Here is a 20,676-nt window from a genome sequence, read left to right on the forward strand (position 1 = left end):
TAATCGCAAAAATATGTCTATTATATTAGTGTACTTTGATTTCTAGAATTTTAAACTAATTGTATGTATTTTTTCCTTGCTCTTACATATTTGTTAAAAATATTAATGTTATTGTTACAAACTTTTAAGTAATGATAATATATGTACAATCTGTTTCAAAATATTTTTTAATTATAAATATTAATATTATATATGAAATGTGTATAATACAAAGTTCAATATATATATGCACATTTATTTATATATCATAGAAGTTTATACATGAATTTATTATTTAACAAGAGTGGAATTGCTGTAATATCTCTTGGAAAAACTAAATTCTTGTGTACAGTAATTGGAGTAAAGTCAAAAGTTTACATTCTTCAAATTGATATGTATATGTACTTGAAATCTTTAAACTAAGTGTAATTGAAAAATGTTAAATACATTAATTTGATTTATTTAAAAATCGCTCATTTATAGATTTTGTCACATCAAATATTTTTATTAATAGATATTAATAGTTCTATTTAATATTCATTAAATCATATAACTGAAAAATATAAAAGAAGTTAGAGTAAAAACAAACAATTTATAAATTTTTACCTATTAGAAAACATACTAGTTATAGTGAACATATGTAATTGTGAATATTTTATTTTCTCATAAGAAATCGAATTAGTAATATTTAGTAGTAACAACAATAGTAATCAAGGATAATATAATTATGTATATAGAATATTCATTTATTAAATTTAACAAATAAAGACGAGAAAAAAATATTCAAACTTTATTTTCTTATACAATGCTACTTAACTATACTCAATAATACTATAACTATATTCTAAATTATTTTTTTGAGAAAAAAGTTTTATTAAGAATAATACTATTTATTTCATATTTATGTATAAATGAATATTAAAAATAAGTGAAAACTTGATGTTGCCTTATTAATACATAGTGTATGTAATGAAATACAAAATGTAACAACAAATGATATTAAAATTATTATATTATATAATATACGCAATTTTTACTCAAAACAATATTAAACAGTACTAATGAAATATTAATGATAAAAATTACAATAATTTATAAGATGTTAGTTTGTAATTTATGACCATCAAAAAAGTATTTTAAAAATACACTTTTTGATATTTTAAATTATAAATTTTATAGATTCAATTATTTAGTAAAAATTCTTACATATAAAAAAAAAGATTCTACATAAATTATTTAAACTTATAAATAAATATTTTTAAATTTTTTATTTATACTTTAATGTTCTATCACGTAAGTTTTATAAATTCTATTACAGTAGTATTATTTTATTAGAAATGTTATTTTGCTAAAAATAAAAGAAACAAAATTCCGTTTTAATTATCACTTTTTATATTAAAAATTTTTTAATTTCGGAAGATTCTACAGGGTTGGCAATTAATCTGTTATAATTTATTATTTGGATAATACATTGTTGATAAAATGGTCTTTGTGATAGTAATTTAACCCTTAGTAATCTTGGACAGCCTGTAATTGTTTTAAAATATTTTTTATTAATTTAGCACATATTAGATTCATTATTCAGTAGATTTTAAATATTAAAATTAATACAATGCTGCTAAATATTATGATTTAGTTTTAAATGTAATCTATTATTATGCATCCAATAATATTAAACATCTGTATATAACACGACTCAAAAAAATTTTTTATTCTATCGACTTTCAAACGTTAACAGAGTATCATAATCAACCGTTAATGCATATAATCAATTCTACCTATTGAAACATATAATGTGTCAATAACAAAAATTCATGATTTCTAAAATTTAAAAATTTGGCATTACATTACATAAATATAAACTTCTTCAATTGATTAGTAATATATTTTTTTAGTAAAAAACTAATAATTTCTTAAATGACTTATTGTAAATAGACTAATTATCCACAAATTTAATTTCCATATTAATGTTCTTAATTTATACTAATATTTAAATGAATTTTATTATTCTACAGTAAGAGTTCATTTAATTGTTCATAGTGTCTAAAAGAAATACTTTAATTCAACGAACATAATTAAATTAACACTCAACTGATTTTCTTAAGCTGATCATTTTTAGCTCATATTATAGGACTACTTTCTTTCCAATTTATTAAGAATATATTAAATATTAATAACAATAATTACAAGTATTTATAGTAGCTTTACGTAAATAAATGTGATTTTTAGATAATAAACTGTTTTCTACATAACTATCATGATTGATTTATCATTTAAATGAAAATTCAAACGCCTTTTAACTTTGTATTTTGTATGCAATAATTAGAATGTCTATTACAATTTAATCAAAATGTAACTAAATCATATTCAATTAAAAATGTATTTATTACATAATTTTGATAGCCAAAGAGACTAAATTTATAATTTTAATCAATATACCGCGAAGATTCAATATATAATAAAAAAAGACAGTAAGCAGAATCGATGTACATTTAAATATTATAATTATTCATAACTTTAAAACCTTTTAATATTTGTATTAATTTTTAGTTCAATAATATATTTATGTATTTAATTGCAGATATATATATATATATATATATATATATATATATATATTTCATATTTATTTAAAAATAATTGTTATATTAGAAAAATAATATTTAATCGAATTTGTTTTAAATATATGTTTAAGTAAATTTTATATATGAGATATATAAAATTGAAAAATTTATGAATTTTGTTAAAAAATAAAAGTGTGTTAATAATTATTTCCTAGTGAAATTTTGATTATATAAAAAATGTACATTTTTTACACAAGGCAATATTTTGTTTTAATTTTAAAAGAAAGTTTATGCATTTATTAGGTTTATAAATGTCATTACAGAAGATTTAAAATAAACTATAGAATATTTCAATACCAATCAACAAGTCGATTCCATAAATACTTACGAATTAATACTATAGATTATTAATGTTAGAACTAGTGTTTGAAATTCAACTTAATTAATTAGTGGTTTAAAATAATTTTAAAGTATTTCATTTTAGCAGTTAGCATTTCTTGAATTACTTTGAATTGATTTACAACTTATGTCATTATATATATATATTATTTCATAATAATTACTATGATTACTTATATAAGACTTATATTAGAAATTGTATACATTGCCAGGAATTTGTTAACAAAAGACTATTCCATTATTCAACGTTTATATTTGTTCTATGAATTCTTTATTGGGATTATGATTATATATCAAATATACAAAATGTAGCAGATAATATCTTTAACATAATAAGCGTCACAAATTTCTTGCAATACAATTCTTCATGTTTTCGTTTAATAACAATTTATATCTACACATACAAACATTCCATAACATATTAAAAAGCTCGATATAGTTTTAGGTTATTTGGTAGCTTAACGTGAATTGTAAAAGTTTTTAAAAATAACAAATAGAATTTCTGAATAATGATGCAAATAATTATTACTTATATTATTGTACATTGAATATGTAGTTACATAACAAATTAAAAGTACCTTTTTCAAAGTTTTTATCTAATTTGATTATTTTATTTTATTACAGCATTTTTTAAATTTTAAATTAACAATATTAGTGACTTCATCTATGAACATAAAAAGATATACATTACAGCATTAATATCGTTTATGCAATTAAAAACTTTCAATTGGTATTTTAGAAAGCTAATTGTTTTGTGCACTTTCATATAGCTGTATCTAAGTTTTCGGTCTTACAAAAGCGGCATTTTATGCCTCCACTGTAATATATTCCTTTTTTATTTCAGAATGCAGTCTATTACAAAGAACAGTTATATTTATCAAAAAGCTTAGATTAACACGGCAATAGATATTATGCACATTTTGTCACACAATCAAGAATATCAATGTTTTAATATTGATTGTAGATATATGGCCATCGATATATTTATTCTAAGTAGGAAAACATTCAGGAAGAAAGGTGGTTTGATCTGCTTTGTAAGCGTATCTTCATCAATATTCTTATCATTGCTATTTTCAGATATTAAAAATAAAAGTATTATTGAAAAATTTCTTTCAAATATTTTTATTTTCTTTATTATTTGTAATAGCTCTTATATTTATATTATTCTTGAAACATCAAAGTGCAAAACGATAAATTTTAGTACAATCGCGTATTTTATTATCAAAAATATTAAAATTATATTAAAACAACTACAAGATTAAAATATCTATTAGGTCTATAAATTTCTATATCTGGGAACCTCATAATATCTGTTATTATAATTAAGATTACAAAATTAAATTTTTAGTTGATTCCACCAAATCCTAAAATTTTGATTAGCCACTTTATTTATATTATTTGGATTTACAATATATAGTATAGATTTTATATAAAACTAATTGTGTTTTTAATTTATTTATTTCCAAAATATCTTAAAATTCTGTAAAAATGTTATAATAGTTTTTAAATATATAAATATATTTTATAACTTCTTTATAAATATTTAGTTTTTAATCGAATATTTGAGATTTGTATTTTAAAATAACAAAGAATATTGCTTGTGAACAATGTGCATTTATAAAATTAATAAAAAAATTTACATATATTTCTATTAAAAAGACTTTGAAAATATTATATAGAAAATTATATAACCATTATTTATGTGTATAAAAATATATATCTATTTTTCTAATATAAAAATGATTTGATTACAGAGACAGTATATCGATAATTTTAAATATATTCTATTGATTATACTTATATTATTTTATAATATAATATTTAATATGTACTAAAAAGTGTATATAACAATCAGAATATATTAAAACTATAGGATACAATTAACATAGCATAGTTGCCTATTATACATTTTCTTATACCTGATTTAATATTTTTGGTTCATATTCTATTTTATTTTATTTATGTGGTTGAATAATAATGGTGGGTCTTTCTAATAACAGTAGTAAGAACTGAATATTAATATTTTAGGAACATTAAACCGTATTAGTCTGACATTTCCAACAAAAACATTTAAAACCCAAAAAAATTACAAACCCTCAAAAAATAAAAGAAAATATATTATACATATAATTTTAATCACTAACAATCACTGAATTATATATACAAATAATATATAATACATAAATAGAAATAAAAGTTAATTATCAAAAAGGTAAAATTTAATTTTAAAGATAAAATGAATCTATTATACATATATTATTAACATAACTAAAGTAATCGTTCTGTAATTTGAATAACTTAAAAATAGAAAATTCATCATTTAGTATATTAGTAATATATTTTTGAAAGTAAATGGTATTGTAAAACTTGAAAGTTCTAAATATATATTCTAATGCTTTAAAAAGAATACTTTGTAAATGCTAGAAACTTATATTATATATTTGATTAAAATATTATTAAATATTTTGTATCCCTTAAAAATACAAATCTGAATAATTAATTCATAAAAATAATTTTAATATTAGTACCTAGTATATCACAAGTAATGAAAAACATACGATAATGTCAAAGCTATATTTAAAATTTTCTTTTTTGTAATTGAAATAAATTTATATTATTTGTTATATTATATAAAATTGTTTTACACCTCTACATTTAATAAATGTAGTTAAATGTATCGTGAAATACTGTTTTTATTTTTTCTTAAAGAGTTTCGTTGAAAGTTCCATATATTTACTCAATTTTTAAATCCAAATATAAAAATACTTGTTCTTGTTATACTTAATTCATTTTTCATAAAATAGCAGTTTTTATAGACTTAAAATCTTTATCTAAAAATAGCATATTTCATATTTTCTTAAGTTTTTAAAAACAAATTAAAATTATATTATGTAATAATATTTATACAAACTTTTGTAATATAAACAGTGCTGACATTGCTTTACTTTTTCTATATGAATGTATATTTATATGCATTATAGTGTTTAGTAAAATAAAATAAAATAATTTTAATTATAATTTTAACCAATTAATTTTGTAATTGTTAGTGTTTTTTTAATTCTACCGATATTAATCTAAACAATTTAGAATGAAAAGTGAAAAAAGTTTAAATTTAAATATTTAATAAAATCTTTTTATTATTACAAAATGTTTATACATTTGATTTAACATAAAAATATATTATTTCAAATTGTAAAATAATAATAATAATAATTATATCTACATGTATAAAAAAAACATTTTTTTAATTGATTTTATTAATATATATTAATTATATTTAGTGCGTATCAGGAGCATAAAATGTTTCTGTTGTTATTTGTTTCAGCGAAACAAATATTATATGGGTTAAAGAAATACGTGATGACGTAATTGAAGAATGCAACAAACACGGAGGAGTCTTGCATGTATATGTAGATCAGGCTTCGCCACAAGGAAATGTTTACGTGAAATGCCCATCAATAGCTACTGCCGTAGCTGCAGTTAATTCTTTACACGGAAGATGGTTTGCTGGTCGAGTTATAACCGCTGCTTACGTGCCTGTTGTCAATTACCACTCACTGTTTCCAGATGCAATGTCTGCAATTCAATTACTTATTCCTAGTGCTCCTCGTCGAGGCATGTGATTATTAATAAAAATTTCATATTTTTTTTATATATTTTTTTTTTAATGAAGTGTAATTAATCAATTTTTTCTTTATCTTATTACTACAAATAAATAAAGCGTCCAAAATACCATTTTATTTTATTATTAATATATTTATTTTTTCCATATCTCAATTATCGTATTAAATTATTAATTATAATACGAAAAATATAGTGTTAATTATTTCATATATCTTTACTTTAATTTTTTCAGTTAGCTTATGAAGCAAAAAATTATATAATTTATGTGTTTTTAATACAAGTGGAATAACTACATAAATTATTATTACTATTAGTGAAAATTATAATTCGAAGTTATTACTAATTATGTAATAAACATAGATTGTATAGAATATTATTCATCTTATTTAATAAATTAACTTTAATAATAAAATTACATATTATTTACTATATGTTTTTATATACTGAACAAAAAAATTTTAAATTAAGAAAAGGGGCTTATTTTAAATTACTTTCAAATTACTTATTTATTGAATTTTTTTTAATAAAAGATTATTCTATTTGAAAATTGCAGATATCGGATTAAACATTGATATACAATATTAAAGTAATTGTTGAATGAGAATTACTTATTAAAACTACAATATATCAGTACATTATTTGTTAGTAATAAAAATGTTTTCTTTTATTATTAAAATTTATTATGTAATAGGATGTACTTATTTTAATTATTTTAATGTGATGTAAATCTCTTAAATTAATACTGATTATTATTTTTTAAATTATTCGTTTTAATATCCTTAAAAATATTTTAAAAATTTTTATAAGTAAGCAAACTTTTTCTTATTTATTTGCTTTATCTATTTATATTAATTACTCATTAACTCTGTATGTAACAGTGAAATTAATTTTTATTTACCTTACTACTTTAACTTTGTTGGTTTGATATTTACTTCGAAGGTATTGGATTATTTTGTTATTTGAAATCTAATACGAAGATATATTTTATTATTGCATTCTAAATAATTTTTAAATAATACATTTTTTAAATTTTTGGAAAAATTGAATAATAAAACTCAATACAAAGTTACTGACAAAACAATATAATATAGAATTGTGTAAATTTTTATTGAAAGATAAAAATAAAAATACCTTTATAATAAAAAATTAAAATATTCATTATGTCAATTATTATATTTATTAAAAAATTAAATTAAATCAATTCAATGTTCAATTTTGTAATTATTTGTAATTTAACTGATTTAACTCTACATAATTCTAGTTTCAAATTAATTTGTAAGTTTTTCATGAATATATTCAACTCGGAAAGTAAATATTACTGAACATAGAAGAAATAAAAGTCGCAAATAGATTATATAGAAAAATACGTAATATTCACAGCCTATCATTATTACATTAAAATTGTATGCTTAGTATTTAGCATCAAATACGGCGTTAGTGAAAAGTTAACAATTTCTTGAAATATGTTGAATTTATTAATCTATATTAATAAAAAAAAGTACATAAACATATGCAATAAATATATGTAATATAATTATACTTAATATTAAAACCTAGATATTTTATTTCAAATTAATGTATTAATTAATAGATAGTAATATAATTAAAAATTAATAAAATTAATTTGAACAATAATTGAATGCATTTTAATTAATCAAAAAATGGTATAATGAACTGTAGGATATCAACATGTTTCTCTGTACTATAATGTGCTAAAAGTTCGTCGATGACTTTTGAAATTCTTCCTTCGTAAAATAATGTAAATAGGCTAATTGATTTTTATTTACTACTTTTCTATGTCTTTATTCTACACTTTAATTAGGCACATTCCATTTATGCTTTATAATAATAACAAATAATATTAATAATATATCTTTAATAGAGCAAAATACTATTTTTATATCGAAAAAAATTAGTTCGACATCCAAATAAAATATAAAATTATAATATTTTAAATAATGTTTCCAACTTTACAAATATTTATGTATATATATATATATATATATAAATGCATACGCAAATACATGCTTTTTAAAAATGCATAATTAACAATAATTGAATAATACATGGATAATGATGTAAAGTAATTATATTGTAGTAATCTCATTAGTTGTTGGGAGAAAAATACCAAAATTAATTTTTACATTTTTAAACTTTTTTCATAATTTACTACTTAAATTATAACTCGTTAAAGTTATAATAATTAATAATGAAGTTTGCGAAACCTTAAAAAAATTGTTCATTACATCTTGCGATGCCAATGAGTATAATTAGAAAATTATTTTCATACAGGATTATGTAAAAAAGAATATGATTAAAATGAAAGAAATAAAAATAAAATTAATATACACAACTACAATGTCTTAAATGCTATCACCAAAATTTAAAAAGCTAATACTTAAATCTGCTAATAAAAATCTATTTACAAATTTACAAATGTTTTACAAGAATAAATACAAATTTTATATAGTCTACGTTTAAATTAAATTCTACGATTTATTTAATTATGTACACCGTTGTTTTAGTAGAAACCATGACAGCAACCTCCACGTGCAAGGGCACGGCATTCGATACTTGAAACGTAGGTCGTCGTCACGTGGATCTAAATGGTGGGGAAAGTTTGTATCTTATATTATGAAGTGAATACATATTATGGTTGGCTGTGACATTTTTCAGTTTTGTGATCAATAATTTTTGTTTATTTTTATCTGTTTGAAATTTATATAAACAAATTTGTGATTCATTTTTTAAAAAATCAATTTTTTTAATAATACTTATTGATATATTTTATAAATTGTATTAGTAAACTTAGAATTGTAAGTTAAAATATTTTTGTAATTTGTTAAGTTAATAATTATGGTACAATGCAAAGTGTTAACGTAAAAGTTTAAGTAAAAAAAATTATTAAATTTAGTAAAGCACAAATTATTGTATATGTAAATGGAAAATAGGCGAGTCTATACAATATTGTTTATTAATTCATATATTTAAAATTTTAATAATAAAATATTTTCTATTAATATTTTTTTAATATCACCATTGAAATAAAAAAATAAATCTCAAATTGGACGTCGACATTATTATAAGGTAAAATTTAATGTATTAAGTTTTAATATTTACAAAATTAATATTTAAAATGTTAATTGCTTAATAGATATATATATTAAAATATAAATAAATTGCTCGAATACTTATTTTGAATTAATATAAAATTCGTGATTTTTTAATCGAGAAAATATTAAGTTTTTACAATATAAAATTTTATATTATTTTTTTATTTTAGGAAAAATATTGTAAGTTGTTTTTTTTAATTTTAAATTTTATCTACTTTTTCTGTAAAAATATTTGATTTTTACTATTTATTGATGATACAATAAATAAATGTAATATTAATAAGTATTTTAAAAAGTATTTAATTCGGTTATTTTACATTTTAATACCATATGCCAAATTAAAAGAGGTCAATGATCGCTATAAAAATATTCGCGTGCACGTGGAGGTAGTTGATGACGGTTACGATTGTAAAGTTGTTAAAGTATATATTTAATTTATTAATTTTATAATCTAGGCATTTAATCACAACGCCATTTTATAAAAATCCTAAATGAATTTTAAATGTTTAATTATCTAAATAGAAAATCATCAAAGAGATGATTAAACTTATTAAAATCATTTTAATTAATAACTATAAATTAATTTTCAAATGTAATACATAAAACTAAATTTAAAATTTTTTGGACATTAATGGATTATAAAAAGATTGAATAGTTATTGTTTATTGCTTCGGTTAATTGTGGTAAATTGTAATAATTCTAAATTTAAAGTCGAGTTTTATGAAGAAAATTATATATTTTATTTACTTTTATATAAGTTAAATATTTAAGTAATTTATTTAAACATAATTACGTACATATATTAAGTTTATTTTTCATGGATATACATAGTATAAATATATATACAATAATTCATAAATAGTAACAAATGCAATGGATAACTTTCAATATATTATTTATTTTGCAAGTAAAATATCATATTTAATAATATTTAAACTTTTACCTTATAGTTTTAATATATTAATATGTAAGTAATGTTCCTATAGTCAAATATATATTAATTAAATTAATCAAAAGTATATTTGAAATAATAACAATAATTATAAACTATATTTTTACTGGTTAAACAATAATTATTTTGTTAAAAAGTCAAGGGCTTGCATTTTGATAAATTTTATTAATAAATTTATATAGATAGAAATAAGTTTTATAAAATAATCAATAATATATGTCAAGTAATTAAAAGGTATAAAATGCATAAAATATAAATTCTTTTTTTTTATTTGTTTGATAATCAAGAATTTGTATTTAATTAAACAAATTTGAATAGCTAATATAAGCCATTCTCTTAGTGCAAAATAACATACAGTATTGGAAAGAACTTATAAAAATATTTTCTGAAAACTAGTGTTGAAAGACAATTACAAATTTATCAATTTTAAAAGAACATATTTTCTTTTAACTAAAAAGAAATATATATTTTTATATATATTCAATATATTCAGAGATTATATATACACAATATATACAATTAATGCAAATAGTATATTATAAATTAAAAAACAGTCTATGTACTTATATATTCACATTTAACAATAAATTGCTATTTTTTTATTTTGTATCTCTTATTCACAAATTATATTTGTATTAAAATATTAATTATTTAATGAAAAAAATTTGTATAATAAATATACCTTTATAGTGATTGCGTATGTCACTTTAAGACTTTTGATGACAGACATTATAACTTTGCAGGATTTTATACCATAAAAAAATGATTTGTTAAAATATAAATGGTTGATTTATTCCACCTGCATGGCCTCTATTTATAGTACAAGCAATATAAAAGGAATTTGAAACCTTTACAGATAGTTATACTAGATTTATATATCATATCAATATACTATGCAGTCAAATGTAAAAATGAGCTTAAGTTTATTAACTGCATCGATTAGCTGTAACATATGAACATGTTTCCTTTGAACATAATAGAAAACAAAAGTAAAATTTACGCATTATTAACAATAATTGCTTTTTCTTTATTTAACTGTTAAACTACGCACACTAGTAAAGAACGTTCATTATTTAATAAAGTAAATAAATTACTTTTTACTTAAATAAGTTACTTCTAATTTACATGAATATAGATAATTTACAGTACTATTAACTTACAATTAATTTGAAAATCATTTCGGTAATTTTAATTTCAGCAGCAGTTTCGATCAACAACCTTTTAATCAAGCTAGTGAACTATTAAAAAAATAAGTAAGTTAACTGGCATCAACGATATCACTGATATTTTATATTAAGACAATTTTCTATAATAACTTAACTGTTTTATTTGAACAGTCATAATTAATAAAAACTATATTACGTTACATAGATATAGCAAAATTATACTGTAATAGTGTTTAATTTGATATATATTTGAGCATAATTGTAATTAAATATTCGAACTTTCACGTCTATACTATTTGTGAATAGCTTATATTAGAACATTAAAAAAAATTTTAACAAGATTGAGTTTTTTAGTGTCTTAAATAAAAATTAAACTTGTTCTTGTAATAACTTAATTTTTGTCACCCATGTTATTCATCGAGACTACAACGTCATGGTGTTGTAGGTTTCGACTGATGCATTGCCGTTACAATGTTTAGTATAAATAAATTAAAACCTCATCTCTTTTATATAATAATTTAAATTTTAACAATTTATTAAATAAATTCTAGGTCAGATTATAATGTTTAAGATGTTTTTAATAGTATATTAATAAATAATGTAAAAAATTATTCTAAAAAGTAATCAAAATATTCTTTTGAACGTAGCACTCTATTCGAGAATTACGATATACTAAATGAAAATTATATTTGTTTATATAATATTGTAGTTAAAATTATTTGATGTAATTCCTTATTTAAATTTAAATTCCAATTACTTCATTATAACCAGATATCTAATCCGACTTAATATAAAAAGAAATTTGTACCATTATATCCACAGTTCATGAAACGTCGAGATTATTATTTAGGAATATTTTGTAATTGAATACGGTAAATTACTTTCAAGGCAAACAGAAATGAATCGTGTAAATTTAGGCCTTCAAATTAGATTATTTCTCAGAAAGTTATGATATAAGCTGTAACTATTGTTTGCGGTTTGCAATTCTTATTATATTGACAATTCTAATATTCTACTTTTGATCCATCTTAATATATTTAGCATATAAATTTGATTTTCGGTACTACTTTTTTTTTTTTTTTTTTTTTTATAAGATGCCCAGAAAATAAAATTTATTGTCATTTCCAAATATGCTATTCTCCTGGTTTACCTGAAGTGTCAATCGAACATATTATTAGAATAAACTATTTCACAATTTTTAGTTTTGCTTTAATGAAAAATATAATTTAGATAATAAAAATATATACATTTTTTATATAAAATGGTAAAACTACTTTTTATCTAAACAAAAATAAGTATAATTTAAAATTTAATATATGTATAAAAAATATATTGTCTTAAAATCGATATAAAAAAATTTTCTATAAATAATTATATAAATTTAATATTACGTATAATATAGCATAAATATAGCATAAATATTCTATTTTATATAACGATATAATGACTCGAATGAGAAAGTTATATAATCATCCATATAATGACATCAGTATCATAACTACATGAGGATTTGTCATACAACTAAGTTATGAGTTCAAATTATATTTGCAAACATAAAGTAACAGATTCGGTTAGTATTTAAAAAATAACGAATCCATTGAATGAAATTTACGTAGTATAAAAAATTTTAAATATATTAGTAAATATATCATGTTGCATAAACTAATATTATTTGAATAAATCCAAATCCTAATAAATTAATTTCAACTAATTTAATTTGATATTAATAGGGCAATAAAAAAAATATAATTGTCTGATTATTATTGAAGACAAAGAATAATATGAATTTTAAAATAGTCTATTGCGGTACTCTTAAAATTCATTCGTAATTATTATTTTATATAAAAATAAAAATATATTTTAATCAACTTACGACTATTAGACATTATTTTATAAAATTTGGAAAATACAAAACCACTTATGTGTAATCCAATTTTATTTGAAAAAGGTAATTAACCCTTATTAAAAATCAAAAAACATATTTTTAACATATTTTGTATTACAGTAAAACTTTATAGAAACACAGTATAAATTTATTTTAGCTTTTAAATAAATAAAATAGATTCAGATTACATACTGTTATCTGGGTTATTAATGTATGTTATTAATATTAATATCAAATAATGTATTTCATATTTTAAAATATATATAAAATTACACACGAAGTCGTAAAGTATTTTCGAGAATAAAGGACTTACTTATAATCCTTATAAATCCGATATGAAATAATATATTAATATATATATATAATATAATATATTATATATAATATTATATAATATAATTCATAAACCATTAATTAATTAATTAATTAAAAAAACCTTATTTAAAGATTATGCTATTAAAAATAATAATGATCTATAATGTTTCGAAATCTCGTTAAATAAATTAAAGTAAAAATATTCGTAAACCAGAATTAGTTTAAATTTCAATATGTGTAACTTTTTATTAAGGATAAGAAAATTTTGGGAAAATGTAATATCGTTTTGTTCTATCTATTTTAGATGTACTTCGAATACCATTTAACATAAACTATTCACATTATAACGATTTTGAAATCAACTTATACCATCACCTGTAACTTCTTTGAACAATCCATATTTCTTTAATTTTTAGTGTTTAGTAAATATTATTTTTGTAAAATATGGTTTTCTTTATATGCAAATTAATTTAAATAAAGTAAATTTTTCTTTTGTCAGAATCCGAAATAAAATATTCAGAGTGAGGTAATTAAGGCTGTTTATTTTATAATTAATAAACAAAAATTATTATTATGTCATAATTAAATAAATTCACTAATTTAACATTTAATAAAATCAGTTTTTTTTAAAATACGTTACAAAGCAAAATGAAAATCTAAATCAAATTTGAATCTATTAACTACAATTTTGTTTTTTATATAATTGTTTCTTAAATTAAGTTTATAATATAATTATTGATAACAATTAATTTTAATTATTTATAGGCGATACTAAATTTAAAAAAGAATAGAAAGCAAAGTTTTACTGAACTATCTATTAGGTCACACATTTTGTATACATTTTCAGATAAGGAAATAGAGATAAATTCTCCGCAAAAAAGAAATGTTTCTCTTTTTTTTGCATTGTGGATTCTTTGATTAGGACTTCGTCCGATTTCATGCTAATAGAATAAAAATACGTTAGGTGATTCTCATAGATCACATATACATTAATTTTATTAATAAAGAAAAATAACGGAATATATATATTTTATAAACACTTATTCCAATTAAAAATATATTTATGACCAAGATGAGAGTAAAAAATTACCCATTTAATAGTGCCGGAGAATGCAAACTATGCATAAAATAATAAAATGAATGTGAATGAAATCGAAACAACGGTGCAAGAACTTTTGTGTTTATCATTGAATAATTTATTCTAATAAAATATTATCCGTGTTTTTATTTTATGTTTTCAATAATATAAAAAATTGTAATGAAAATTACACTGAGGAGGTATTTAAATAATAAGGCGACATTGTCAGGTAAGGAGGCAATTAATTTTATTAGATGAAATTTATTATAAATTATATCTACAATATTAAGAAAAAATATAAAACATTTTAACATATAAAAAAATATTATTATAGTATAAGAAAATCATCGAAGTTTAAATTATATAAATTCATAGAATCATTTTTAAATATAATCTAAATTTCATTCAAATTTGATTTCCTCTGTTTGAATTTTTTCTCTGAAATTTGTTGAGGTATATAAATATTAGGATACAATTCAAATTCAATGATAGAAAATCCACATTAAATTTATGTAAACTTTCTGCAATATATTTATTTACTAATAATAATTATAAAAATAATATTAAAAGAAGCATAATTTATTTCATTCCAAGGTAGTACATAAAGCTTCAGAGTAGTGTAATGTTAGCATTAAAATATATACAGTAGCTATAATGAATTTATGGATTTCGCGGAAGGCTTTACTTTAATCTTAGTAAGGATTTATACTAAGAAAATGTTTAAAAAATAAACTGAAATTAATGACTCTAACTAGCAAAATTATATTTACAGTACAGTCTTCAAAGTATAAATTATAGTTTCTTATTATTGCTACATTTATAAACCAAATATTTTAAATTTAATTATATTATATTCAAAATGTTTAAAACTAATCTTATATTTAATTTTTATAAAAATTCGTTAATTAACGATTAATTTATAATAAAATGAGCATTTATTATTCTAATTATTTAAGTCATTTATATAAATTACTCTCTTTACAGGAAAACGTAAAAGCGTCATCAAGTATTCAACATGGTTGGATTTAATATAAATTCATTTATTAATCAAGAACACAATGATAACTCTAACATTCATACAGAATTTCAATCTTCAGAGTTGCAAAAATGTAGCACCTCAGTTCAATATAAATCCAATTTGAGTGCCTTAAAAACAAGTTCTGTTAATTCATTTTGTTTGTCAAAAAATTATAGAAACTATAAATGTTTAATTTGTCAAAAAGTATTCAGTCAGAGAAGTATATACCAAACTCATTTACGAACACATGGGCAGAATATTGACCCATATCGTTGTAATATTTGTGAAAAATCATTTGCTGTTCCAGCTCGATTAACACGTCATTATCGTACTCATACTGGAGAAAAACCTTATCAGTGCGAATACTGTAATAAATCTTTTTCGGTGAAAGAAAATCTTAGCGTTCATCGTCGAATCCATACTAAAGAAAGACCTTACAAATGCGACGTTTGTGATAGCGCTTTTGAACATAGTGGTAAACTTCATCGGCATATGAGGATTCATACAGGTGAACGGCCACATAAATGTTCTCTTTGTAGTAAGACATTTATTCAAAGTGGACAGTTAGTTATTCATATGCGTACTCATACGGGTGAAAAACCTTATATTTGTAAATCCTGTGGAAAAGGATTTACTTGTTCTAAACAACTGAAAGTGCATACTCGTACTCATACAGGTGAAAAGCCATACAAATGTGATATTTGTGGTAAATCATTTGGATATAACCATGTTTTAAAGCTTCATCAAGTAGCTCATTACGGAGAAAAATTTTATAAGTGCACACTTTGCGAAGAGACTTTTAATTCTAAAAAGTTAATGGAAATACATATAAAATTTCATTCAAATATGTTAACTAATAATTCGAACTCAACTGAACTTATTTTTGATAATATAAAAACTATTGAAAATAATAAAATCTTAGTAATTGGAAATAAAAAAGAAAATAGAAAAGTAAGAAATACGGATTTATTAAAGTCTATTGAAACAAGAAATAAAAATGAAACATCAAATAATGTAATTTATCCTATATTTCAACATCGAAATGAAGCAAATCATCAAAAAAAGCCAAATATTGTTAATAATCAATCTTGTTTATCAATAAGCAGAAATTTAATTATATCAAAACATATTAATAATATAGGTACAGAAGTAAAACATATTCAAGATGTAGCAACAAAAAATAATAAATCTAATCATCAGTATTTTTTTACTGATCTCAATCCAGTTAAGTCATGCATATATGAAATTGAAGCAAATAATTTTTTTTCCAAAGAATATTTGCCAACCTTTTGTTTATCAAATAATCATCAAGATAAAAGGGTAGAAACCGATGTAAAAATAATTGGAGAGAAACAAGCTACTAATAACGAATTGGAAAACCACGAGAATTTTACTTCGCCAATATATACAAATCATTTTAATCTAGTGATACCTAATGCAAGAGATAATTTTAGTCTACCTCCCCGTAAAAGATGTAAAATGATTTTAGAATCAATGAAGACACAAAAGATCGAATTGGTAACAACGAAACGATATAGTTCTGTTATAAGATTTGCAAAAGCTGATAGTACCAACTTAGCTAATAATTAATATTTTATTTTATCATTTAATTAAGAATAAACGTTTAATAATTTAAAACATTAATAAACAATTTTTATTTACAAAGATACATTAGGATCATTTTTTGAATGTAAAAATGAATTTGCATAAGAATAAAAATAACTTTAGGTTAATTATAAATTGAACCAATAAATTTATCAATGTGTAAATATAAACAAGTGAATAAGTAAATTGTTTTAATTTATAAACATAGATTTTTTGTAACTATAAATTAATATATATCTTTTTTATTTGTTCTACTTAAATTATCTATTAATGTATCATTTACTATTTATAAAATTTAAATTAGTATATTTTATTAAAAAATCAATTTGTGGCTTACCATACGATTTTTATTAAACACATGCGTTCTTATTTGTTTTTTAATCCAGAAAAAGAATTATCTTCAGTGTAATTATCAATTGATGGGCTAATAAATATAACCACTCATGCATTACTCATAAGACAATAATTTATACGTAAAATATATTAAAATTTTTTTAATCAAATAATAGTATAAAAAAAAACAAATTATACTGAATAGAATTGAACAAAAACATCTCTAAAAATCAATTCTATCAAACAATAAATTAAAATTTATAAAAGTAAATTTTAAATAATATGTTACTCAGATGATCGTTTTCGATTCATTTAATAATGTAATTGAAAAATAAAATTATTTAAAAATTGATAAATTTAATTATATATTTGAAAATTTTGCCAAGATAGGTAAAGATTAATTTGTTAGAATTCACCAAAGTCTACATTAGTAATATATAATTCGATAAAGTTATGTTTATGTTCATAACATAAACATAACACATTTATGTTCATATCATTATATAAATATCTAATGAATGAATAAAAAATATTTAATAACCGTAGGAACACGTGAATTTTACTTTTCTAATATAATCGTGTACAAAAGCTAGTAAATTCATATAAATTATAATTAATGCAAATATGTAAAAAGAATAATTCGTCAATATACTTCATTTAATTAAATATTATTAAGTATTATTTAAATGTCCTGCAAATATGTAAGTTGCATTTTCAGTGTATCAATTAATACGTATAATATAAATAAATTATATAAAGTTTAAGTCTTAGATTTATAAAAAGATTATATTTTTTTATTGTTCCCTGAATTATTTAATAATTTACATTTCATATTAATTACTATATTTTTGTATTATTGTTTGTGTTCTTCTGTCTTGTTCTTATTTTGTCCTAATTCACATATTGTTACAAGTACAAAAAGTTTTCTTTTATTTAGACACGATTTTAGAAGTAAATCGAGATACATTTAGAATTATAACTGTTACCTGCTCAGTAAGATCATCGTACTTGATTATAAATTATCTTTATTTCACTAATAAAAGTGTTATTGCATACGATATAACATTTTGTTCTTTTAGATAGCGGTAAGATATTTGGAAATCATTATATTTAAAAAGGAGATATCAAATTAATAGAATGCACTTTGAAAAAAAAATCAGTGAGATTCATGATGAAATTGAAATGAAAAAAAAAACGAAAATGAAATTCGCTTTCGATATGAAATTAATGGCCACTATTATGGTATGAATTACTGGAAGTATTTATTATAATAGGTACAAGCAAGAATTTAATATTTAATTGTTAAATATTATATTTATTTACAATTGAAAATTCTCAAGTAATGATGAACCATCTAATTTGGATTCATTGATTTATTAAATACATTAATTACATGAAAAAATAAAATATTATCTAGCTATGTTTATCAAACCAGTTTCTTCAAGTGTTAATATTATTAAAGAAGTTATAGATAATATACCATAAAATAACTAATTTAATTTCTAAAATGTCTATATTGGAATAGATATCTTATATTTAATTGGTAAGTACTTTTGTGTTAGTGTTGGTGTGTGTGTATTATTTATTGACATTGCTCAAAGTGATTAACAATTATGAATTTATCTCAGAAATGAAAGAAAGAATAATGGCAGATAAATTAATAAAAAGCAGTGTGAAATGCTATTAAAAGTGTTAGTTTGAAATCCTTGTGAGTGTAAATGTAAAAATAACGTGAATAAAATATGCAAAAAAGAAAGTTGTGAGAACGAGAAAAATAAAAAAAAGAACCTTGTATATGGGTAATAAAGGGAGAATAAAGTTGTTAAATTATTGAACTATATTATTCTGAAGAGGATGTTTCTGTTTATCATAGTATGACACCGGAACTCATGAGTAATCAAATACATTCATTAGTAGAATATGAAAATTCCATTTTACATTCAAATTTTTTTATTTGTATAAAACAAATTTAATTCAAATATGAAAATTATGTAAATACGAAATAAATTGATTATTTCTTTTATTTGATAGTGGACAGAAATATCTTAGTTTAAAACATTAATTTCAAATAAATTTTCTTTTTAAAAACTGATATATATGTATTTACTATAAGGACAAATTTTTCAATTGTAAAACAGAATTTTATATTTAAATTTTATAATCTTTTACAATGAAAATCTATTTGATTTTAAAATACATATAGCATGTAAAAATAAAAAGTATAGATTAAAAACACAATAATTTAAGCAATATATGCCTATTACTAAATTATAAGCAAGATTTGTTCATTGAAGAATGCAATTGTAATCAATGGTTGTAGAAGCGGATAGTAACAGCTATCTTAAGAACAAATTAAATGTAACCTGCACTTATTCACTTTTAAATATAACGTAAAAAGAAGTAAAATTAAGACAAATTGCTTTATTTGAAAAAGACAATAAAATAAAAAGTTATAAAAACATTGAATTAATACAGTAATAAGTAAGTAAAGACTGAGTTCAAAGCTAACAATTTCCAATAATATTAACAATATTAGTATAATTCTTGAATTGAAATTAACTATTATATTTGATATAGGTTGTAAGAAGCTACTAATTGAAATAATTCATCATTGCAAAAATATATTACATGTTGATGATTAATAG

At 20.2% G+C, this 20,676-nt stretch overlaps 2 protein-coding genes across 7 annotated transcripts in view; both read left to right on the forward strand.

Annotated features, from left to right (window-relative positions):
- The window catches only part of Caper (RNA-binding protein 39-like protein Caper), a 32,519-nt gene extending 25,899 nt beyond the window's left edge, over nucleotides 1–6,620 (forward strand). For 3 of the 4 annotated variants that reach the window (XM_011505370.1, XM_011505371.1, XM_011505369.1), the window contains exon 8: nucleotides 6,268–6,620. In XM_011505370.1, the coding sequence (XP_011503672.1) occupies nucleotides 6,268–6,565 (298 nt within the window). In that variant the 3' untranslated portion in view covers nucleotides 6,566–6,620. Of the gene's footprint in view, nucleotides 1–3,786; nucleotides 3,960–6,267 lie in introns of all 4 variants that reach the window. The other variant, XR_913023.1, reaches the window with a different exon arrangement.
- A 5,231-nt stretch (nucleotides 6,621–11,851) lies between these two features.
- On the forward strand, nucleotides 11,852–19,193 carry LOC105366811 (zinc finger protein 2 homolog). 3 transcript variants are annotated; one of them, XM_011505373.1, is made up of 3 exons: nucleotides 11,852–11,884; nucleotides 16,060–17,611; nucleotides 18,969–19,193. In XM_011505373.1, the coding sequence occupies exons 2-3, from the start codon at nucleotides 16,091–16,093 to the stop codon at nucleotides 18,978–18,980; spliced, it is 1,533 nt and encodes a 510-aa protein (XP_011503675.1). In that variant the 5' UTR covers nucleotides 11,852–11,884; nucleotides 16,060–16,090; the 3' UTR covers nucleotides 18,981–19,193. The 3 variants fall into 3 exon arrangements, with proteins under 3 accessions (XP_011503675.1, XP_011503676.1, XP_011503674.1); XM_011505374.1 differs by lacking the exon at nucleotides 18,969–19,193 and having other exon boundaries at nucleotides 16,060–16,313; nucleotides 16,401–17,710; XM_011505372.1 differs by lacking the exon at nucleotides 18,969–19,193 and having other exon boundaries at nucleotides 16,060–17,710.
- The last annotated feature ends 1,483 nt before the right edge of the window (nucleotides 19,194–20,676 follow it).

This window comes from Ceratosolen solmsi, unplaced genomic scaffold (assembly GCF_000503995.2).
Source record: "Ceratosolen solmsi marchali unplaced genomic scaffold, CerSol_1.0 scaffold75, whole genome shotgun sequence".
Lineage (NCBI taxonomy): Eukaryota > Metazoa > Arthropoda > Insecta > Hymenoptera > Agaonidae > Ceratosolen > Ceratosolen solmsi.

Coding starts and splice junctions, on each gene's coding strand:
- LOC105366811 (XM_011505372.1), top strand. CDS start 16,091: ATGGTTGGATTTAATATAAATTCATTTATTAATCAAGAACACAATGAT.